Genomic DNA, 25,583 nt, shown 5'->3' with positions numbered 1-25,583 from the left:
TCAGTTCAGTTTAGTCACTCAGTCATGTCCGACTCTTTGCGACCCCACGAATCTCAGCACACCAGGCCTCCCTGTCCGTCACCAGCTCCCAGAGTTTATTCAAACTCATGCCCATGAAGTCAGTGATGCCATCCAGCCATCTCATTCTCTGTCATCCCCTTCTCCTCCTGCCCTCAATCCCTCCCAGCATCAGGGTCTTTTCCAATGAGTCAACTCTTCGAATGAGGTGGCCAAAGTATTGGAGTTTCAGTTCCTTCCAGTGAACACCCAGGACTGATCTCCTTTAGGATGGACTGGTTGGTTACTACCCTATAAATGCTTATGGTTAGCATTCTTTTAACAATAAAGTATTGGAAATTAAGGTATGCACATTTTTATATATAAAGCTGTTGTACATCATTAGACTACAATATAGTATAAATGTAACTTTTATTTGCACAGAAAAACAAAACATTGATATAACTTGTTTTATTTTGATATTCATGTGTTGTGGTGGTCTGGAGCCAAATTCAAAATATCTTTGAGGCCTGCCTGTACGTAGAACACATGAGCCACATATATACATACTATGACCTACCTGTATGCAGAGAATGGCCCATCTATATTATATGAATTAGGATTTAACATAAGGTACAAAATGTCCTGAGAAGCTTGTTTGCAGAACAAGAAGCAACAATTAGAACCAGACATGGAGCAATGGACTAGTTCAAAATTGGGAAAGGAGTACTTCAAGGCTGTATATCGTTACCCTGTTATTCAACTTACATGCAGAGTACAGCATGCGAAATGCTGGGCTGGATGAAGCACAAGCTGGAATCAAGACTGCCAGGAGAAATATAAGTAACCTCAGATAAGCATATGATATCACTCGAATGGCAGAAAGCAAAGAGGAACTAAAGAGCCTCTTGATGAAGGTGAAAGAGGAGAGTGAAAAAGCTGTCTTAAAACTCAACTTGCAGAAAACTAAGATCATGGCATCTGGTTCCATCACTTCATGTCTAATAGATGGGCAAACAATGGAAACAGTGATAGACTATTTTCTTAGGCTCTGAAAGTCACTGTGAATGGTGACTGCAGCCATGAAATTAGAAGACACTTGCTCCTTTGAAGAAAAGCTATGACAAACCTAGGCATCATATTAAAAAGCAGAGATATTGCTTTGTCGACAAAGGTGCATATAGTCAAAGTTATAGTTTTTCCAGTAGTCATGTATGGATGTAAGGGTTGGGTCATAAAGAAGGCTGGGCACTGAAGAATTAGTACTTTTGAACTGGGGAGCTGGAGAAGACTCTTGAGAGTCCCTTGAACATCAAGATCAGACCACTCAATCCTAAGGGAAACCAGTCCTGAATATTCATTGGAAGAGCTGATGCTGAAGCTCCAATACTTTGGCCACCTGACACGAAGAGACAACTCATTGGAAAAGACCCCGATGCTGGGAAAGACTGAAGGCAGGAGGAGAGGGGGATGACAAAGGATAAGATGGTTGGGTGGCATCACTGATTCAATAGACATGAGTTTGAGCAAACTCCAGGAGATAGTGAAGGACAGGGAAATCGGGCATGCTGCAGTCCATGGGCTTGCAAAGAGTTGGACACTACTAAACACTAACAAGGCATCTTATAGTCATTGTATTATCTTTACAAGATAATAAAACTAGCTGAAACCAGTTTTCTTATGTTTAATCTCTATAAAGATAAATTCTTTTTTGAAATGCCATGATTGATTTGACAGACTAAGATATGAAGCTTTCGAGGTTTTCAAATCAGAAAACATGAAAAGTTCTAAACATTCTGATTATATTGCTCAGAAAGATTTAATTGTTCTTTTTTTAAAGCCATGGGTTTTAAAACTTTACTGATTTAAAAATGATCCAAGCATATCTTACACTCTCATCAATTCTAGATTTTAAATAGAGATGAAATCATTTCTTGGAAAGCTTCCTTCGGAGAATTTGCCATTGGGCTTCCCTGGTGGCTCAGATGGTAAAGAATCTGCCTGCAAGGTGGGAGATATGGGTTCCATCCCTGGGTCAGGAATATCCCCTAGATAGGGAAATGGCAACCAACTGTAGCTTTCTAGCCTGGAGAATTCCATGGACAGAGGAGCCTGGCAGTCTACAGTCCATGGAGTCACAAAGAGTTGGACACGACTTATCATCTAATGCTTTCTTTCACTTAAAACTTCATTGGTAAAAAAGGCCAGTTTCTGCATATATATTTAAATGTGGTTTATTCCCCACCAGCATTTTACCTAAGAAAAGGAAATGGCAACCCACTCCAGTATTCTTGCCTGGAGAATCCTATGGACAGAGGAGCCTGGCAGGCTACAGTCCATGGGTTGCAAGAGTCAGACACAACTTAGCGACTAAACCACCAACCACCAGCATTTTACCTACATTGTATTGATTCTTTAATCTTATTGCTAGTGCATTTAATTTCTCTCTGCTTTGCTTTTAATTAATAGACTGGCACTTTACATGGGTTTTTCCAAGGTTCAATTTTAAGTATTAATGTATTAATAAAATGCCTTTTGAACTGCTCTGATGAAAGATCCCATGTAAATAGCAAATACTGTTTATGTTGTTGTTGGTCTCATTAAGTAATTTTGTCTACTGGCCTCTGTCTTTCAAGAATGAGACCTGCATTTTATATTTGAATATGTTTCCTTTCAAGATAAAATATAAATAAGATATTTAATATCAGGAAGTGATTTCATTTTTCTACCGAAGAATAATTCCTCTTAAATAAATAACATATCCCTGATGAAGTGAGTACTTGTTTGTGTATAATACTTCTGACTTGACTTCTTGATGTCTCTGTAAAATTACCCATGTAATCCTCAAGGTCAAATAACACAGGGAGTAGCAATAAAACCAATTTAAAAGCTAACTTCTTATGGACCACTTAGGAAACTGCTGGTTTATCCCTGCAGGCAGATTCTTTTTTTTAAGTTATCTCCTTCCTTTATTTATGAATGTTAGTTACAAACACACACACACACACACACACACACACACGACATACACATACATGTCTCCCCCTTTAACATACCACATAATGGATACTATGTGATAATTATAGAAAACAAACAATTTTCTGCGTATTAAGCATTTAATCAGGGAAATCTGAATAAAATTGCCTGACAATTTTAGAAGGCATGAAGTCACTATAGTTTCTATTGTGTATTCTTGGGATGATGGTGGTCTCAATCAGGGATATTTGCGAATTTCTGTCATTTTTGGTTGCCACAATTTTGGGGGTTGAATCTGGTTCATGGGTGCTGTTAATCATCCTACAATATACAGGAAAGGCCCCCAACCCTCAATAACAAATTATTTATCCAAAATGTCAGTAGGGCCTTGCTTAAGAAACTTATAGACTATTCTTTACATATAATAGAACTTTTAAAATTCATCTTCAACAATCAGGGTTCTCCTGGGTTTTGTGCATCCTGTTAATTCTTCATCCCCCTGGGTCTCTTTACAGTATGGCATCGTGGGAAGAACAGGAGCTGGAAAAAGTTCCCTCATTGCTGCCCTTTTTAGATTGTCAGAACCTGAAGGTGACATTTGTATTGATGACATCTTGACAGTGCGTATTGGACTTCACGATTTAAGGAAGAAAATGTCAGTTGCACTTCAGGTATGCATAGCAGAGTGCTCTCACATGTTCTTTTCATAAGGTGTCTAAAGTTTAAGTGCTTTTAATTTGATTGGTCTTTTCAAGTTAAGTGAATGAGTTGATCCTTTTTTTCCCAATAGAGCATATATTTAGCAGCGGGTATTCTCAACAGACACTTTCATTGGATACCAGGTTTTGGGTTTTTTTGCTCATTTGTTAGCTTTGTGTGCATGTGATTTAATAACTTACTGAGATATATTTCTGGACTCAGACTTCAGTTTCCACAGTGTTATCCATTGATAATCACATAATTCTGAGAACAAAAGGCTAAATGGTTTGATTAGCGCTGGAGAGGTTCCTATAGGGAAATATGAATTTTATTAATAAGTGTCTTACAAATGTAATTTTGCTGTGGGAATCGAGGATATCTTTTAAAAAGTGATTATCTCCTTGGAGAAGTTTCTGTGAAATAGTGGGGCTTTGAGAATTATAGGATATATAGATTCTTTGGAGAGACTTTGACAATTTAGCCATTAATGGTTAATTTTCACCAGGGAGGCAATACAGAATAGTGAGGAAGAGCAGGGGACTCAGAATTCTGACTCTGTGTACCTTGGTTTTCTCTGTCTTACAAGGCAGATAATAGTATCACCCCCTCAATCTGTTGCGAGGACAAAATAGGCCAGTGAGTGTGAAGTGCTTCATGTAGACCCATATGTGCCTGCTGTGATGGTGGAGTGTTGAGTTGGCCATCTCTTCCTGGGCTCTGATTCTGTTCTCTTTTCTTCTTCTTTGTAAAGTAGTATAACTTTCAGGGAGAGTTTTGGAGACTGGCTTATATGCATGGGTAGACACTCCTGTCATTCCTTGTGGTTCATTTACTCAACATAATTCTGTGATATTTACTGAGAAATTACTATCCTCCAGGTATATAGCCAAGGGCAACCTAGATCTTGTGTCCTCATCTATCATTCTGCCCTCTTCTTTGACAGACTTGCTGATTTAAAAAATAAAAAATTGAGTTTTTATTTAGATATTTAGTAATCACCTGCCCATCAAAGGAAGCTCAGAAAAATACCCTCTTGAGATGAGAAACAGAGAGGAGATGAGACAGAATGAGCCAGGCAAATGTGCTTCCTGGAATGTGGGTGTAATGTGTCTTGAAATACCTGTTTATCAGGAAGCATGTACAACATGGCACCCAAAGGAAGGCGAATGTAGACTTGGGTACAGCTGTTGCTACCTACCCATGACCTCGAAAATACCCGGAATTACTCTAGGTAATTTTAAAACCAAGATATTTTTTTCAGACTCTAGTGAAATGCTACCTCACACCCCTTAAGATGTCTGCTATCAAAGAAAAGGGAGAGAAAAAAAGAAAATGATAAGTGTTGGTAAGGATGTAGAGAAATTAGAATCCTTGTTCATTGCTGATAGGAATGTAAAATAGTGCAGCTGCTATGGAAATCAACTTGCTGGTTGCTCTGAAAAGTTAGTGATGGAGTTATCATATGACCTAGCAATTCTACTTTAGAGTATAAACCCAGAAGAATTGGAAGAAAGTTCTTGAAGAGATACTGGAACATGCATGTTATTAGCAGCATTATTCTCAACAGCCAAAAGGTGAAGCCACCCAAAGGTCCATTGAGAGATGAATCAACAAAATGTGGTGCACATTCATACAGTAGAATATTACTCAGCCTTAAAAAAGAAGAAAATTCTGACACATGCTACAGTGCAGCAGAACCTTGAGAAAATTAAGCTAAGTGAAATAAACCAGTCACAAAGGACAAATACCATATGATTCAACTACTAGGAGGTACCTAGAGTAGCAAATTCATGGATACAGGTCGTAGAATGGTGGGTGCCAGGAGTGGCCAGGTGAGGGGAGTTGTTGTTTAATGGGTACAGAGTTTCAGTTCTGCAAGATGAAAGGAGATCTGTGGCTGGTGGTGGTGATGGCTGTACAACAGTGTGAATGTATTTAACACCGCTGAACTGTGCACATAAAGTGGTTAATCTAGCAAATTTTATGTATATTTTACCACAATTAAAAATGTTTTTTTCAAAGGTATCCCTTTCAGGAAAAATGGGAAGAACTTTTTAGCACATTCAGTCCCCATATTTAAAGATTTCCTCTGGCTATTAGATTTATGATTTATGGTTCCAGTAGAAAATAAATGGGCTTAAATTCCCAAGTTTTATGTTTTGATGATACTTATCTCTGAAATGGCCATGTGAGATTCATTAGTAGAAATAAAGGGCATTTCTGTAAAGTCCTTTCATATCCTTGGATGCAAAGCTTTAGAAACATGCCCTGCATTCTTTTTAATGCTTCTTAACAGGAAAAAGTTGTATGCTTGTGTACATAAAATAACTCTGTAAATAAATAACAGTAGATGATTCTTGGCTCTGCCAATAATGTTTGGAAGCACATCTGAGCAAAAGCCTAAACATGCCTTGACATCAGCATGTTTTGGTTCTGTTCTGTTGGTTTCCATCCTTCCTTTGAGCATGTTCTAGGTACACACTCCAGAGAGCAAGCTTACAAAATAGTGCTAAACTTTGTATCCATGTAGATTCCACTTTATATACCTTTGTCTCCAAGGTACAGTGTTGGTTGATTAAAGAGAAAGAAATCTGGGGAGAACTTGCAATGTGTAAAGATTCCCAGAAAGCCATTCAGGAGGCAGACAGGGCTAGAATGTTTAAGAGTGTAGGCCAAGTGTCAGTGTGACCACAGTTTATTCCTGCTCTGCCTCGTCGACTGTGGGGCCCTGATGATGTCACTCAGCTGCCAAGCTTCATCATCCTAGTCCTTAAACCCAGTCTGGAAATCATTGCCCCACAGATTTGTGGTGAAGATGTAGCTTAGTGAGACAATGTTTGTGCCCATGTCTCATTCTTCGGAATGTTCAGTCATCAGGAACTGTTATTATTCTTAAGAATCAGGGCACTTCCCCTTTGGGTATTATTTCTATTTCAGTAAAAAGAGTAACACCTTCTGAAGTGACTATACTCTTTAATTTCTGTTTATGTGTTCATGGTCCTTGGTGATTTTCTTTATATTTATCATTTAATAATAAAAACTAAATTGTTTACATAACTATGAATAGTAAAGCAAATAAACAGAAAATAAAAACAAACAAACAAACAAAATAGGAATTTTGGGGAAAAGCATGACAGAGAAATGTATCTAACATTTTCCACCAAGAGGAAGAAATCAGACTAAAGATTTTTTTTGTATTTTGATTTCTGGCTTTCCTCCCACCAGCTTCTTTCCTGACCATCACCTTGTACATACCGTTACTTTCCAATCCCCCGCCAAGACCTCCAGGCTTTTTCGCAGCCCTCCCCACGCTCTTGACTATTTTCTTTCTCCCTTTGAGGACAGGGCCTACATCTCTCATTTCCATTCCTTTAGTGCTTGCTATAGTCCCTGACAAGTTACATGAGTATTAGTAATAATTCCTAATGTTTATGATGGAATCCTTAACACATTTTAGTTTCTTATCCCACCATTTCCTGCTTAATCCTCACAATTTGTCGTTATCCTTATCTGACATTTAAAAACTGAGTCACTGGGAGATTATCCTATTGTATAGCAAAGAGTTTCAGCTTTATCTCCAAAGACTCCCATCGAAGCAGAGTAAAATCCAAAGCACTAGTCATATGACAGAGACCTACACTCTCCAGTCTCCACCTTGTCCACTTCTCAGTCATGCCCAACTCTTTGTGACCTCATGGGCTGAAGCACCCCAGGATTCCCTGTCCATCACCAACTCCCGGAGCTTGCTCAAACTCATGTCCATCGAGTCGGTGATGCCATTCAACCATCCCCTTCTCCTCCTGCCTTCAGTCTTTCCCAGCATCAGGGTCTTTTCCAGTGAGTCAGCTCTTCGCATCAGATGGCCAAAGTATTGAAGCTTCAGCTTCAGTAACAGTCCTTCCAGTGAATATTCAGGGTTGATTTCCTTTAGGATTGACTGGTTTGATCTTGCAGTCCAAGGGACTCTCAGGAATCTTCTCCAACACCACAGTTTAAAAGCATCAATTCTTCAGCTGTGTTGTACTCATCAGATATTTTCCCCATTTTTCCTACTGTATATCATGGGCTGATATGTGTCAGGAGAAGATTCTCAAAATCTTATCCCTCCCCAACCAAGAGCCCTTTGTCTTTACAGTGTCTTCCTAGCTGCAGAGGTGGAGAAAGTCTGTTAATTTGGTTGCTTGAATTTACTTGTCTAAGTGCAAAAACTTACATTACTCTTCCTCCCAAATGAGTAGGAAGCAGTGATGCTTGTGTCTCCACACCCCATTGTAGAGAACTTAGGAAGCTGAGAGCAGACTCTGCAGAGGGGGAGCCCAGTGCTGTTTCTTTGAGTCGCCTCTCTTAGCTGAGCCAGGCCCACATGATCTTCCCTGGATCCCTGGTCCCTGTGATCCTGGAAGCAACAGGGAGCTTCCATGGTGGTCTCTCTTCCTCCCAGGCTCATCCCCGTCACTGCTGACACTGCATGAACAGGTCAGAACTGGGGGAGATGTGATGGTAACAAGGACTTTGCAGGATTTGAATGTGGGGATTCTGAGCAGTTCTGGGCACTTGTGGAAGAGTCAGGTCTCCTCTTGTTCCCACACATGTGCATCCCTTTGTTCTGCCCCCTTCACTGAAAGGAGCTTATTGGGATCTTCACTGCTGCCTATATTCTTATGACCTGGTTTACTGAGCCTTCCAGAAGAAAATGTAAATAGCCTACATGAGCTTATGTACAGGATTCTCTCTTGAGGCCAAGAGGAGGCAGATATTTCCAGAGTAATTTACTTGTGGCTCCTCCTGAAGCAGATGAATAGGAAGAACTATTTAAATTAAAGTATCATGACACAGGTCATGGTGGGTTTCAGGTCCTCCTGGCCTTGCACTTAATAATGAAGTTGTGTGAGACAGGTGATTCTGACACACAGGTAAGAGAATGTGGGGGTCAGCTAATGCCAAAATCAGAGGTGATCTCTCCATGGACAGAGGTGCTGCAGACCCCGGGAACTGACGTTCCCCTTACACATGTGGGGATATTCATTTCACACATGTGGAGAGATTCCAGATCCTAGAAGACAGTCTGACCAATGGAGAAAATAGCCTCCTTTATTCTTCAGTGCTAATGTGTAAATATTTAATGGTTTGCTTTGAGGCACCAACCTCTACTAATCATGCTATTGGTATTTCCCAGTCACACCAGGATTGACAGTTAATTTATGTAGATCTTGATGTTAAGTTTCTCATGTAATTATTTCCTCAGTTTGTGTGTGTGTGTTTAAGCAGACATTTATTACCAGGGTGGCTTTTTGTTTTTTTTTAATAAAATCTTCATCTTCATTTTTTTCCTTAAGATGAAAAAAGCTTCTTCAATACTTTCTTCTGTTAGTGTTCAGTAGTCCAGAATATGTTTTGTAGCACACTTTGTACAATGGAAAATTATTTTAGAGATACTTTGTAAACATACATTTGCAACTTTATTATTAATAATTAATGAATTTATATGTTTTTGTATTTTAATTTTGATATTCTGTACACATTGGGAATAAAATGAAAAGAGGTTAAGGTAATAACATTCACTATTTTGGGGTATTTAGGAACCTGTTTTATTCATGGGAACAATGAGGAAAAATCTGGATACCTTTAATGAGCATATGGATAAGGAACTGTGGAATGCCTTAGAAGAGGTAATTTATTAATAGTAACTGTAATTAACTTGTTAGCATCAGTATCTGTGTGTTTACATTTAGAACATTGCATATAATTAAGGGGAGTGTATCAGTTTCACTGACTTCAGTAACCCCCTAGGAAAACAATGATGACATGGGTGTGTTTAAAAATGTGCATATTGATGACGAAGAAAATCAACAATATAATGTGACATGTTTTCATTTTAGCTCTTTTCCTAGAACCCTGAACAAATAGACACATTATCTTGTCCTTAGCAGAGTACTCAATTAGATGTTAAAACTGTGGGATCAAATTCTACTAGTGACCTAGTGAATTGATTACTCCATTACACTCCAATATTCATCTTATTCCTCTGGTCTTAGGAAACATCTACTAAGTGGAAACAATAGTAGTTTTTACTTATTAACTAAAAGATGTAAACAAGATCATACTAATAAAATGTAGACGTTTCATAGGAAAGTGTTTATAAAGGTTAATTATATAGTCAGAATTGATGATTATTTATTGGCAATTATGTCATTCTAATGCTGTAGCATTAATGCAGGTAACAGAACCCTGGAACATCTGCTCAGCTTTTACATGGGAAGGTTCATTTCTAGAGAATTTTCTGTTATGTGTGTCATGTTTTCCCTTGCTCCACTTCTTTGAATTTCCTCACCCTTGCATGAAAAAAATTTTGACTATTAAGTTGCTGTCAGTTTATATTTTAATGCAAACTATTTTGTATATTTGCACCCCTTTTACAAATCAGTTCTACTGCTGGCAGAAACCCTAGACTTTTTTTTTAATTTATTTATTTTAATTGAAGGCTAATTACTTTACAATATTGTAGTGGTTTTGTCATGCATAGTCTTTTGCTTTTAAAAAGTAAGAATGAACATTCCTATACATTAACGATGAAAGATCAGAAAGAGAAGTTGAGAGAAAAATCCCATTTACCATTGCAACAAAAAGAATAAAATACCTAGGAATAAACCTACCTAAGGAGACAAAAGACCTGTACTCATAAAACTACAAGATACTGACAAAAGAAATCAAAGATGATGCAAACCAGATGGAGGGATATACCATGTTCTTGGATTGGAAGAAACAATATTGTGAAAATGACTATACTACCCAAAGAATCTACAGATTCAGTACAATCCCTGACAAATTACCAATGGCATTTTTCATAGAATTAGAGCCAAAAATCTTACAGTTTTAATGGAAACACAAAAGACCCAAGTAACAAAAGCAGTCTTAAGAAAGAAAAACGAACCTGGAGAAATTAGGTTCCCTGACTTCAGAATATATTATTGAGTTGGCAAAAAAGATTGTTACATAAGATTTTATGAAAAAAAAAAAAATAAACCTTTTCACCAGTTCAATACAGAGCTAGAGTAATCAAGTTGGTATGGTACTGGCACAAAAACAGAAACATAGATCAGTGGAGCAGGCTGGAGAGCCCAGAGATGAACTCACAAACCTGTGGTCAACTAATCTATGACAAAGGAGGCAAGAATATACAATGGAGAAATTGCGGTCTCTTCAGTAAGTGGTGCTGGGAAAACTGGATGGACAGTTACGTGTAAAAGAATCAAATTAGAACACTCCCTGATACCATGTACAAAAATAAACTCAAAGTGGATTGAAAACCTAAATATAAGACTAGATACTATAAGACTCTTAGAGGAGAACACAGGGAAAATACTCTACCTAAATACTACTAAATGTTTGATTGATCTTTTCAGAGAAATGTAGCATGTGTTTTTAATCATTTTTGTTGTTGTTGTTACACAAATCTGAGAGATTGATTGTTCATATTGTTTTGAATTGGTGTGTTTGTCATTTAGTGTCACCCTTCCAAGGAATCTCTGAAATCTGTAATATACAGATGAACCTTGACTGTAAGCAGGGAGATTTGGAGGTATGACCATTTCCAGCCAGTAATTCTGGTTTCTGGAGGATGTCACCACTGAGTCTTTATACACCCACCCTGCTTTTCAGCAGCATGTGGATTTTGTTTTCTTAAGTTGGGTCGATTGCATCACCTTCTCCTGCCTGAAAAACAGTGCACCTCTGATTTCATTTGTTTGTGAGTCTTTTACCATAAAATTCTACAGGAGAAGAGGTGTGTAGAGCATTTAACCATTAAATGCAAAGAACGATAGGATGATCCACTACTCTTGAATTCATAGGACAAATTTAATGGTGAAATTGGGACACATCTTAAAAAAATAACTGGAAGTACTGGTAAATTATTTTTCTATTTGTTCCCCAGATTGAGATCTTTTTTCATAGATTCTCAGGAAGCATTACTCTAGAATTTTAGAACATGTTGTTCCATGGACACAGAAGCAATCTAAATTATAAAAATGCTGAAGTAGTAGATATGCTAAGATCTACTTCTATTTAAACTACATTTGGAACTTTCTATAAAAAGAAAGAAATGTGAGTTTATTTCACGAAGTGAAGTGTGTGGCTTCCATGTATGCTTCTGGAATTAACCCTGTTAACTTTGGTGATATCACTTACAGAAATCATCCCATTATCATATTTCTCTAGAAATTGATTCCTTATGACTATTTTAAAAGAAAACTTACCAAATCATTCATTGAAAAACATACAAATGTGATAAAGAAATAATTCCTAGAGGGTCTGGATAAAGGGGTGATTTATCACTCTAAGTTATTGTTGTTCAGTTGCTAAGTCACCTCTGACTCTTTGTGACCCCATGGACTACAGCATGCCAGGCTTCCCTGTCCCTCACCATCTCCTGGAGTTTGCCCAAGTTCATATCCATTGAATGGATGATGCCATTAAGCCATCTCATCCTCTGTCTCCCTCTTCTCCTTCTGCTTTCAGTATTTCCCAGCATCAGGGTCTTTTCCAATGAGTCAACTGTTTGCATCAGGTGGCCAAAATATTGAAGCTTCAGCTTCAGCATCAGTCTTCCCAGAGAATATTCAGGGTTGATTTCCTTTAAGATTGACTAGTTTGATCTCCTTGTTTTCCAAGGGACTCTCAATAGTGTCCTCCAGTACCACAGTTCAAAAGCATTGATTCTTCAGCACTCTTTTATTGTCCAGCTCTCGCATCTGTACATGACTACTGGGAACATCAAAGGTTTGATTATACGGACTTTTGTCAGCAAAGTGATATCTTTGCTTTTTTAACACATTGTCTAGTTTTGTCATAGTTTTCCTGCCAAGAAGTAATCATCTTCTAATTTCAAGGCTACAGTCACCATCTGCACTGATGTTAGAGCCCAAGAAGAAGAAATCTGTCACTGCTTCTGTCTTTTCCCCTTCTATTTGCCATGAAATGCTGGGACTGGATGCCATGATCTTAGTTTTCTTAATGTTGAGTTTTAAGCCAGTTTTTTCACTCTCCTTCTTCACCTTCATCAAGAGGTATCACTAAATCAGTGAAGTCAGTTTTTAAGTGACCCAGAAACCCTAGTTATTAATTTGTAAATGATGCCTAAATGGATATGTGAACCCAAACTTACAGAGTTAACCTGAGAATGAGTAGGAGGGAACCAATATGTTTTCCTCTTTATGAACTCCAATTGAAAGGAAAAGGTGACTTAAAGTTTGTTTAAGGTCCTCTAGTTCTGTGTCCTTGAAAGGTTGTTGCTGAATGATAAGATGCCGGGATTCTTGGCCTCTGGAGGAGATGATTTAATCCAGGGCCAAAGACGAGGCTGGATCGCTCAGAGCTTTTGTGTAATAAAGTTTTATTAAAGTATAAAGGAGATAGAGAAAGCTTCTGACATAGGCATCAGGAGGGGGCAAAAGAGTACCCCCCTCCTAGTCTTTAGCTGTATGTTATATAGTCACTCACAATCTGTCAATGAAAAGAAAGGAATGTCATAAAACTTAGAATGGCACCAGATAATTCATCCCTGGCCATAAAATGATTGACTTGAATCTTGTAGAAGGGCAGATTACCAACAAATAGTTTCATTTACATAGATTAGGGGAACAACACCTGAGTAAGTAGATTGGGCCATTTGGCGGAACCAACTTGAAGATAGAGTCTGGGGGTACATTAACATAGCTTTAGACAACATTTCCATAAGAAAAAGAAATGTATTGGTTAACTCAAGGTTTGAGAGTAGTTAGCTTCAGGTGAAACCAGGTGTCATGGCAACACAGCATTTTAAGAGAAACCTCCTTTTAAATTTGTATAGAGAAGAAAAAAATATTGCTGGTTTGTTTCCTCCTGCTGCTTAAGAGAGATAAAAATGTCTGGCACTTGCAGCCTATTTCCTCCATTTGGAGACCCCTGGCCTTCCTGCCTGTTACCCTCTCACTTTCTTTTGTTTAAAGTGTGATATGATGTCCTGGAGCCAGTTAATCGTTATAAGAATATATCCTTTTTACAATTACACTTAATACGAAAACAGGTTTATATATAAATTATTTATCCATATGAATTTAGTTTCTAATTTATAAGAACAGATATGTCACGCAATTAGAGTCACTTATGCCTTCATTCATGTTGTTGCTGTTTGTCGCGTCTAACTCTTCTGCAACCCCATGAACTACAGCCCGCCATGGTCCTCTGTCCATGGGATTTCTCAGTCAAGACTGCTGGAGTGGGTTGCAATTTCCTTAGCCAGGGGGTCTCACCCAGGATCGAACCCAAGTCTCCTGCTTGGCAGGTGGATTCTTTACCACTGAGCCACCAGGGAAGCCCACCTTCATCCAGCCAACAAATACTTACTGAGAGCTTGTCAGGCAATGTTTCAGATTCTGGGACTTTCACAGTCATCAAGAGACAAAATGTCTGTCCTTTTGGAGCTTAAATTCTCTGAGAGAAGTTGAAAAGCAAGCCAATGCATATGTAACAAAATCTCAGTGCTGATACATGCAAAGGAGAAAAGTGAAGCAGAACATGAAGAGGGGCAAACTGATAGCATTATTAATAATGGGCAATATCTATTGATCTGTCACAAATTCTGCATGTACTGACTCATTTAATATTGTTCACAATGTTAGGAGACACTCACCTTTATAATTATGATATTATAGTCTTACTTAGAGTTGAGGAAGCTAAGATAGAGTAGGTTCAGGAATTTGCCCAGTTGGCACAGCCAGGCAAGACTTATCCCCAGGCTGCTTGGCTTCAAGTCTCCAATTTGTTTTTGTTTGGCTGCAAAAAAAAAAAAAAAAAAAAGAAAATAGTCAACAAAGAGTCCAAAATAGAGTATTTGGATGCAGTCTCAAGAATGACAGAATGATCTTGGCTCATTTCCAAGTGAAACCATTCAGTATCACAGCAATCCAAGTCTATGCCCCAACCAATAATGCCAAAAAAGCTAAAGTTGAACAGTTTGATGAAGACCTACAAGACCTTCTAGAACTAAAACCAAAAAGGATCTTCTTCATCATGGGGACTGAAATACAAAAGTAGGAAGTCAAGAGATACATGGAGTAAAAGGCAAGTCTGGCTTTAGGATACAAAATGAAGCAGGGCAAAGGCCAACAGAGTTTTTCCAATAGAACATGCTGATCAAGCAAACACCCTCTTCCAACAACACAAGAAACAACTCTACACATGGACGTCACCAGATGGTCAATACCAAAGTCAGATTGATTTTATTATTTCCAACCAAAGATGGAGAAGCTCTATACAGTCAGCAAAAACAAGACCAGGAGCTGACTATGGCTCAGATCATGAACTCCTTAGTGCAAAACGCAGGCTTAAATGGAAGAAAGTAGGGAAAACCACAAGCAATTCCAATATGACCTAAAACAAATCCCTTACAAATTATAAAGTGGAAGTGACAAGTAGATTCAAGGGATTAGTTCTGATAGACGAGTGCCTGAAGATCTATGGACACAGGTTTGTAACACTCTACTGGAGGTGGTGAACAAAACCACCCCAGGAAAAAGAAATGCAACAAGACAAAATGGTTGTGTGAGAAGGCCTTACAAATAGCTGAGAAAAGAAGAGGAGCAAAAGACAAAGGAGAAAAGGACAGATATACTCATCTCAATTCAGAGTTCCAAAGAATAGCACAGAGAGATAAGAAAGCCTTCCTAAGTGATCAGTGCAAAGAAATAGAGGAAAGCAATAGAAAAGGAAAGACTAGAGATCTCATCAAGAAAGTTAGCAATATCAAGGGAACATTTCCTGCAAGGATGGGCACAATAAAAAACAGAAACAGTGTGGATATAACAGAAGCAGAAGATATTAAGAAGAGGTGGCAATAATACATGGAAGAACTATTTTTTAAAAAAGGTCTTAACCACTCAAATAGCCACAATGGTGTGATCACTCACTGAGAGACAGACATCATGGAGTGTGAAGTCAAGTGGGCCTTAGGAAGCATCATGATGAAGAAAGCTAGTGGAGGTGATGGGATTCCAGCTGATCTATTTCAAATAGGTGAACACAGCTCCACTCATTAACAGAAAATTCGATTAAAGATTTACTGAGCATGGCCCCGCCCTTCAGAATAAGACCTAATTTCCCCCTGTCAGTCTCTCCCATCAGGAAGCTTCCATAAGCCTCTTATCCTTCTCCATCAGAGGGCAGACAGATGGAAAACCACAATCACAGAAAATGAACCAATCTAATCACATAGACCACACCTTGTCTAACAATGAAACTATGAGCCATGCCATTTAGGGCCACCCAAGACAGATGGGTCATGGGGGAGAGTTCTACAAAATGTGGTCCACTGGAGAAGGGAATGCAAACCACTTCATTATTCTTGCCTTGAGAACCCCATGAACAATATGAAAAGGTAAAAATATAGGACACTGAAAGATGACTCCCCAGGTTGGTTCAGTTCAGTTCAGTCGCTCAGTCGTGCCCGACTCTTTGCGACCCCATGAATCGCAGCACACCAGGCCTCCCTGTTCATCACCAACTCCCAGAGTTTAATCAAAGTCATGCCCATTGAGTCGGTGATACCATCCAGCCATCTCATCCTCTGTTGCCCCCTTCTCCTCCTGCCCCCAATCCCTCCCAGCATCAGGGTCTTTTCCAATGAGTCAAATCTTCACATGAGGTAGCCAAAGTACTGGAGTTTCAGCTTCAGCATCAGTCCTTCCAATGAACACCCAGGACTGATCTCCTTTAGGATGGACTGGTTGGATCTCCTTGCATTCCAAGGGACTCTCAAGAGTCTTCTCCAACACCACAGTTCAAAAGCATCAATTGTTCGGCACTCAGCTTTCTTCACAGTCCAACTCTCACATCCATACGTGACCACTGGAAAAACCATAGCCTTGACCAGACAGACCTTTGTTGGCAAAGTAATGTCTCTGCTTTTAATATGCTATCTAGGTTGGTCATAACTTTCCTTCCAAGGAGTAAGCATCTTTTAATTTCATGGCTACAGTAACCATCCGCAGTGGTTTTGGAGCCCCCCAAAATAAAGTCTGCCACTGTTTCCACTGTCTCCCCATCTATTTCCCATGAAGTGATGGGACCAGATGCCATGATCTTAGTTTTCCAAATGTTAAGCTTTAAGCTACCTTTTTCACTCTCCTCTTTCACTTTCATCAAGAGGCTTTTTAGTTCCTCTTCACTCTCTGCCATAAGGGTGGTGTCATCTGCATATCTGAGGTTATTAATATTTCTCCCGGCAATCTTGATTCCAGCTTGTGCTTCTTCCAGCCCAGCATTTCTCATGATGTACTCTGAATATGAGTTAAATAAGCAGGGTGACAATATACAGCCTTGATGTACTCCTTTTCTTATTTGGAACCAGTCTGTTGTTCCATGTCCAGTTCTAACTGTTGCTTCCTGACCTGCATAAAGGTTTCTCAACAGGCAGGTCAGGTGGTCTGGTATTCCCATCTCTCAGAATTTTCCACAGTTTATTGTGATCCACACAGTCGAAGGCTTGACATAGTCAATAAAGCAGAAATAGATGTTTTTCTGGAACTCTCTTGCTTTTTTGATGATCCAGCAGATATTGGCAATTTGATCTCTGGTTCCTCTGCCTTTTCTAAAACCAGCTTGAACATCTGGAAGTTCTCGGTTCACGTATTGCTGAAGCCTGGCTTGGAGAATTTTGAGCATTACTCTACTAGCGTGTGAGATGAGTGCCCAATAATCTACTGGAGACCAGTGGAGAAATAACACCAGAAAGAATGAAGAGATACAGCCAAAGCAAAAGCAACACCCAGTTTTGTATGTGACTGGTGATAGAAGCAAGGTCTGATGCAGTAAAGAACAATATTGCATAGGAACCTGAAATGTTAGGTCTATGAATCAAGGCAAATTGGAAGTGGTCAAACATAAGATGGTAAAAGTGAACATCGACATTTTAGGAATTGGCAAACTAAAATGAACTGGAATGAGTGAATTTAAATCAGATGACCATTATATCTACTACTGTGGGCAAGAATCCCTTCGAAGAAACAGAGTAGCCATCATCATCAACAAAAGAGACTGAAATGCAGTACTAGGATGTAATCTCAAAAACTACAGAATGATCTCTGTTCGTTCCAAGTCAAGCCATTCAATATCATGATAATCTGGGTCTATGCTCTGACCAGTAATGCTAAAGAAGCTGAAGTTGAATGGTTCTATGAAGACCTACAAGAAATTTTAAAACTAACACCCAAAAAAGATGTCCTTTTCATTATAGGGGACTGGAATGCAAAAGTAGGAAGTCAAGAAACACCTGGAGTAACAGGCAAATTTGGCCTCGGAGGACAGCACGAAGCAGAGGAAAGGCTAATAGAGTTTTGCCAAGAGAACACACTGGTCATAACAAACACCATCATCCAACAACATAAGAGAAGACTCTACACATGGACATCACCAGATGGTCAACTGTGAAATCAGATTTATTATATACTTTGCAAACAAAGATGGAAAAACTCTAAACAGTCAGGAAAAACAAGACTTGGAGCTGACTGGGCTCAGATCATAAACTCCTTATTGCCAAATTCAAACTTAAATTGAAGAAAGTAGGGAAAACCACTAGACCATTCAGGTATGACCTAGATCAAATCCCTTGTGATTATACAGTAGAAGTGAGAAATAGATTTAAGGGTCTAGATCTGATAGAGTACCTGATAAACTATTGACAGAGGTTCATGACATTGTATAGGAGACAGGAATCAGGACCATTCCCAAGAAAAAGAAATGCAGAAAAGCAAAATGGTTGTCTGAGGAGGCCTTACAATTAGCTGTGAAAAGAAGAGAAGTGATAAGCGAAGGAGAAAAGGAAAGATATACCCATGTGAATGCAGAGTTCCAAAGAACAACAAGGAAAGATAAGAAAGCCTTCTTCAGTGATCAATGCAAAGAAGTGGAGGAAAACAACAGAATGGGAAAGACTAGAGATTTCTTCAAGACAATTAGAGATACCAAGGGAACATTTCATGCAAAGATGGGCTCAATAAAGGACAGAAGTGGTATGGACCTAACAGAAGCAGAAGATATTAAGAAAAGGTGGCAAGAATACACAGAAGAACTGTTAAAAAAAAAAAAGATCTTCATGACCCAGATAATCATGATGGTGTGATCACTCATCTAGATCCAGACATCCTGGAATGTGAAGTCAAGTGGGCCTTAGGAAGCATCACTACAAGCAAAGCTAGTGGAGGTGATGGAATACCGGTTGAGCTATCAAATCATAAAAGATTATTCTGTGAAAGTGCTGCACTTAATATGCCAACAAATTTGGAAAACTCAGCAGTGGCCACAGGACTGGAAAAGGTCAGTTTGCATTTCAGTCTCAAAGAAAGGCAATCCCAAAGAATGCTCAAACTACTCACAATTGTACTCATCTCACACACTAGTAAAGTAATGCTCATAATTCTCCAAGCAAGACTTCAACAATACGTGAACCATGAACTTCCAGATGTTCAAGCTGGTTTTAGAAAAGGCAGAGGAACCAGAGATCAAATTATCAACATCTGCTGGATCATTGAAAAAGCAAAAGAGTTCCAGAAAATCATCTATTTCTACATTATGACTCTGCTAAAGTCTTTGACTGTGTGGATCACAATAAACTGGAAAATTCTGAAAGAGATGGGAATACCAGACCACCTGACCTACCTCTTGAGAAATCTGTAGGCAGGTCAGGAAGCAACAGTTAGAACTGGACATGGAACAACAGACTGTTTCCAAATAGGGAAAGCAGTACGTCAAGGCTGTATATTGTCACCCTGCTTATTTAACTCATATTCAGAGTACATCATGAGAAAGACTGGGCTGGAGGAAGCACAAACTGGAATCAAGATTTCTGGGAGAAATATCAATAACCTCAGATATGCAGATGACACCACCCTATGGCATAAAATGAAGAAGAACTAAAGAGCCTCTTGATGAAAGTGAAAGGGGAGAGCAAAAAAGTTGGCTTAAAGCTCACCATTCAGAAAACTAAGATCATGGCATCTGGTCCCATCACTTCATGGCAAATAGATGGGAAAACAATCAAAACCGTGGCAGACTTTATTTTGGGGGGCTCCAAAATCACTGTGGATGGTGATTGCAGACTTGAAATTAAAAGATGCTTATACCATGGAGAAGGAAATGGCAACCCACTCCATTGTTCTTGCCTGGAGAATCCCAGAGACCGGGGAGCCTGGTGGGCTGACGTCCATGGGGTCACACAGAGTCAGACACGACTGAAGTGACTTAGCAGCAGCAGCGGCACACCTTGGAAGGAAAGTTATGACCAAATTAGCATATTAAAAAGCAGAGACATTACTTTGCCAACAATGGTCCATCTAGTCAAGGCTGTGGTTTTTCCCGTAGTCATGTTTGGATGTGAGAGTCGGATTATAAAGAAAGCTGAGCACCAAAGAATCGGTGCTTCTGAAATGTGGTGTAGGAGAAGACTCTTGAGAGTCCCTTGGACTGCAAGGAGATCCATCCAGTCCATCCTAAAGGTAATTAGTCCTGAATATTCATTGGAAGGGCTGATGTTGAAGCTGAAACTCTAGTACTTTGGCCACCTGATGTAAAGAACTGACTCATTGGAAAAGACCCTGATGCTGGGAAAGATTGAAGGTGGGAGGAGAAGGGGTCAACAAAAGATGAGATGGGGATGGCCTCACTGGCTCAATGAACATGAGTTCGAGTAAACTCTGGGAGTTGGTGATGGACAGGGAGGCCTCCTGTGCTGCATTCCGTGGGGTTACCAAGAGTCAGACACGACTGAGCGATTGAACTGAACTGAACTGATTTCAAATCCTAAAAGATGATGCTGTTCAAGTGCTGCACTCAATATGCCCACAAATTTGGAAGACTCAGCAGTGGCCACAGGACTGGAAAAGGTCAATCTTCCTTCCATTCCCATAGAAGGGCAGTGCCAAAGAATGTTCAAATTACCACACAATTGGACTCATTTCCCGCGCTAGCAAGCTAATGCTCAAAATCCTTCACGCTAAGCCTCAACATTATATGAACCAAGAACTTCCAAATGTGCAAACTGGGTTTAGAAAAGCCAGAGGAACTGGAGATCAAATTGCCAACATCCATTGGATCATCGAAAAAGCAAGAGAATTCCAGAAAAACGTCTTTTTCATTGACTACACTATAACCTTTGACTGTGTGGATCACAACAGACTGTGGAAAATTCTTAAAGAGATAGGAATACCAGACCACCTTACTTGCCTCCTGCAAAACCTGTATGCAGGTCAAGAAGCAACAATTAGAACCGGACAGGGAACAACTGGTTCCAAGCAACAATTTGGACTGGTTCCAAATTGGGAAAGGAGTACGTCAAGGCTATATATTGTCACCTCATTTATTTGACTTATATGCAGAGTACATCATGCGAAATGCCAGGCTGGATGAAGCTGGCATCAAGATTGCTGAGAGAAATATCAATGACGTCAGATACACACCTGACACTACCCTAGTGGTAGAAAGTGAAGAGGAACTAAAGAGCTTCTTGATAAAAGTGAAAGAGTAGTGGGAAAAAGCTGGCTTAAAGCTCAACATTCAAGAAACTAAGATCATGGCATCCTGTCTCATCACTTCATTGCAATATATGGGGAAATAATGGAAACAATGACAGACTTTATTTCCAAAATCACAGCAGATGGTGAATGCAGCCATGAAATTAAAAAATGCTTGCTCCTGGGAAGAAGAGTTATAACAAACCTATACAGAATATTAAAAAGCAGAGACATCACTTTCCTCACAAAGTCCATGTAGTCAAACCTATGGTTTTCCCAGTAGTCATGTACCAGTGTGAGAGTTGGACCATAAATAAGGCTGAGCACTGAAGAACTGATGCTTTTGAACTGTGGTTCTGGAGAAGATTGTTGTGAGTTCCTTGGACCACAAGGAGATCAAACCAGTCAATCCTTAAGGGACTCAAGCCTGAGTTTTCCTTGGAAGGACTGATGATGAAGCTGAAGCTGTAATACTTTGGCCACCTGATGTGAAGAGATGACTCATTGGAAAAGACCCCGATGCTGGAAAAGATGGAAGACAGGTTGAGAAGGGCATAAAAGAGGACAAGATGGTTGACTGGCATCACTGACTTAATGGATATGAGTTTGAGCAAACTCCAAGAAATAGTGAACGACAAGGAACCCTGGTGTGCTGCTGTCCATGAGGTTGCAAAGTGTTGGACACGACTCAGCGACTGAACAACAGCAACCAATATCCATATGCTGGGGAAATAAGATGTTGTGTTTTATTTTTCATGCATTTTCATTCACTACAATGCATTTATGACACTGAAGAAAATGCACTTGATTGGTCCACTATTTATAGAATTAAACTTGGGAAAGAACCATCATTAGAATGGCCTCCAGGATTCCTAATTATAAGGGGCAGTTTGCCATTGTTTGAAACTTGCATATATTAAACTTTAGAAAATAGTAAAGGGCCAATAAGACTATATCTTCAGAGAACCAGATTTTCTGTAAAAGTTTTGAAAGTTTTTCTCTAGTGTACCAACTCCTATGCAAAATGTACTTTGGGAAACTTGACTCAACCATAAAGATCCTTTTAACTTTTCTGTTTAAATCACATTGAGAGAAATATCTTCACTTTTTGAGAGACTTCCTTAACTGACACCTAGGTGGGGTTTCTAGTGAATATCCTGTGGTGGGAATGGGGGACACTGAGAACTTTCTGTCTTGAGTTGACTCCACCATCTTTCTCAGTGAACATTCACTGTAAGGAGCTCTCCCTATCACCTGGCTGTACATGTCAGATAGGTAAGAAGTCCTGAGGAGGTCAAAGCTCTAATGTCTAAGAGGCTTGTCTACTTCAGGAACAGTTTGCATAGAAAAATGTCATTCTTTCTGTATCCACAGGTACAATTTAAAGAATCCATCGAAGGTCTTCCTGCTAAAATGAATACTGAATTAGCAGAATCTGGATTGAACTTCAGTGTTGGTCAGAAACAACTGGTGTGCCTTGCCAGGACTATTCTCAGGAAAAATCAGATATTGATTATTGACAAAGCCACATCATACGTGGATCCAAGGTATGGAGCTGAGCCCCAGGAAATCTTGAACTGACTTGTAAATGTGGTAAATGGAAAACATTTAGTGAATCTTCGAAATGTTTCTAACTGCTCGCTTGGTCTCATAGCTATCTGTTGATAATATTAATTCCAGAAAACAAAGGATAAAACCAAGACATGTTATATGGTGTCAATTTTGTTATGAGGCATCCTAAGAGAGCAGAATTCCTAAATCCAGCTTCTGACAGTTCCAAGCAATGTTGAGGGAAGACTAATTTTCCATCATTTTATGAAAAATAGTTAACTTCCAGGTAGACTTTTTATACTTAGTTTTTTCAGAACAAGACTATATGTTAAAGTATTGATTTTTAAAAAGATTGTAAAAATATCATAGGATATTTTTAAGTCTGCTTTTCCTGTCTTTACTGAACTAAATCAACTTCTCTGTTTCTAGCACTGATGAGTTAATACAAAAAAAAATTTGTGAGAGATTTGCTCAGTGCACTGTGCTGACCATTGCACACAGGTTGAGAACCATTATTGACTATGAAAGGATACTGGTAAGACCCTCAACATTTTAGCTGTTTCCATTTATGTTCAATTTTCAATGTATCCTTCCTTGTAAAATTTGATAGGAACCTCCATTAATGTTTCTCTTAGTTTCTTCTTTCATTCCTGAAAATTACTCAAGTACATAACTATACTTTTAGAATGTGCTATTAAATAATATATCCAATACTCTTATATTTTCATATTAAAAGTTTATTTAAATTGTCATTTTTTTAATGACAGCTATCCATTAAAATATTCCAAACCCAAGTTATAGCTCCATATTTTAGTGGGGTAGAACACAGTCATTTTCACTGTGTCATAGTTGTTCCAGCATTTTTGGATTCCCTTATCAAAAAAATAGACTCAAATTTAGACTGCCAGGAGGTTGATGGCTAAACTTGTAGAATTTCTCAGGAGTCCATGAGAAGAAAAGGTCTAGTGAGAAAAACAGTATTTTTTAATTGAAAGGATTTAATATAAGAAATGTATTACATAGGGATTAGAGGTCTAGAAAAATGAAACACTGGGGTAATGATTTTAATTTATTTATCTATTTTTTCAGTGGGTTTTGTCATACATTGACATGAATCAGCAATAGATTTACACGTATTCCTCATCCCGATCCCCCCTCCCTCCTCCCTCTCCACCCGATTCCTCTGGGTCTTCCCAGTGCACCAGGTTCGAGCACTTGTCTCATGCATCCCACCTGGGCTGGTGACCTGTTTCACCATAGATAATATACATGCTGTAGAAAGCAGCATCTATATCCTTGGACAGATCTCCAGACCTGAGAACTCTGAAGAGAGGCCCTAAAGAATTGATGCTTGGACCTCTGAGGATAGATCACTGCCTGGCTACTGGTCATATTTGTGAGGGAGCAGGATGGGGCTGGTTCTTCATGTGCTAATAGCTGGGTGCTGGAGTCAGTTCCCAGTGCTGAGGTGATGCTAGTAGCAGAATCAGGTAGAACATTAGCTGTGTTTCCCACCTTCAGTCTCCCTCTAGTGTCCCCCTACTGGCAGAACCTAACAAAGGCCACCTGGCAAAAGTCTCTGAACTGTTGAAGTGACTTGCAAAGACCCAGCTTCTACATCACAGGTGAGAATTTGGAAAGAAAGGCAAATCAGGGATGAGAGACTAAATAAACAACCAACAAGTCTCTTACACAATAGCTCTGTTCTGTACACATGGCAAGCTCCAGGCTTTGGCCTCTGATTATCTGTCTAGTGTCTTCCTTCCAGGTTTGGTTGACTCTTTCTTCCTTAGTAATTTAATATTTCCTTCCTTAGCTTTACTTCCTTCCTCCATCTATTCCTTTTCTCTCTTTTTTGTTTTATCTCTTTCCTTGCCCTTTCCCTCTGTTGCTTGCTCAGTTTTAATAAATGAGAAATGGGATGTGGCTTTATAACATAAGAAAAGCATTCCTCAAAGGAAAAACTTTGGCAGCAAATAATCCCACCCTCCCTAGAGTGTTGGCTTAGTCTAAGGTGACTGCAGTGGAAATGGTGAGAAGGTGGGACTTGGGGTAGATAAGGAAGTGGAGCCAGGTGGACTCCGTGCTGGATTGAACATGGAATCTGAGGGCAGAGAGAGGTTGATACTGGTTTCTGGGTGCAGAGACTGAGCATCTGGGTGAGTGGCGAAGATGGAAGGAGAAGGGAGATGCTAGGGTTCTCTTTGGAGTCTGTCATCTTTGTGATGAATGACCTTGTTTCCAGGAAAGGATTATACCCTTCACTGTGGACCTGCCCTTCCCACTCCTGTGTTGGGAGACCTTCAGTTTAGGGCTCCCTGGTTGAGGTCATCAGTGATGTCATGGGGAGGTCCAACCAGGAGACGTAAGCTTGGCCCTGTGTTTATATCTCGGTCTGAGCTGGTTTTGGTTGCTGACTCCTCTGGTAGGAATAACAGGATTAGACCTCAGGGCACCAAGAGACAGGCATCCCCCAGCTTCAGGGTTGGGGATTGTCCTCTGTGCTCCATTCACCACAGGTGTAAAGCTTATATGTTATTCTAGAGCTTCTAATTACCAGTTGGCTTTCAGTGTAGCAAAAACCATCACAAATAACGTTCTTTCCCAAACCTTCAATTTTTCAGGCAATCTTATTTTTATTGCTTGCTTTAGAACAATAGACATAGCTTGTTTTATTGTGCTTCCCAGATACTGCTTTTTTTTTTTTTTTTTTTTACAAATTGGGAGCTTGTCATAAACCTGCATCGAGCAAGTCTGTAGGCACCATTTTTCCATCAGCATTTGCTTATTCCATGTCTCTGTGTCACGTTTTGGTAATTC

General features: G+C 39.4%; 1 protein-coding gene across 1 annotated transcript in view; it reads left to right on the top strand.

The window, feature by feature from the left end:
- Positions 1–25,583, top strand: part of LOC122447239 (ATP-binding cassette sub-family C member 4-like) — a 245,412-nt gene that overhangs the window by 210,245 nt on the left and 9,584 nt on the right. Inside the window, exons 39-42 of the mRNA XM_043477775.1 lie at positions 3,489–3,644; positions 9,252–9,341; positions 22,587–22,759; positions 23,193–23,298. Coding sequence (XP_043333710.1) covers positions 3,489–3,644; positions 9,252–9,341; positions 22,587–22,759; positions 23,193–23,298 — 525 coding nt within the window. The remainder of the gene's footprint in view (positions 1–3,488; positions 3,645–9,251; positions 9,342–22,586; positions 22,760–23,192; positions 23,299–25,583) is intronic.

This window comes from Cervus canadensis, chromosome 9 (assembly GCF_019320065.1).
Source record: "Cervus canadensis isolate Bull #8, Minnesota chromosome 9, ASM1932006v1, whole genome shotgun sequence".
In the NCBI taxonomy this organism is placed as follows: Eukaryota; Metazoa; Chordata; class Mammalia; order Artiodactyla; family Cervidae; genus Cervus; species Cervus canadensis.
The sequence above is the reverse complement of the archived record's forward strand: the minus strand, read 5'-3'. Positions and strand labels throughout refer to the sequence as shown.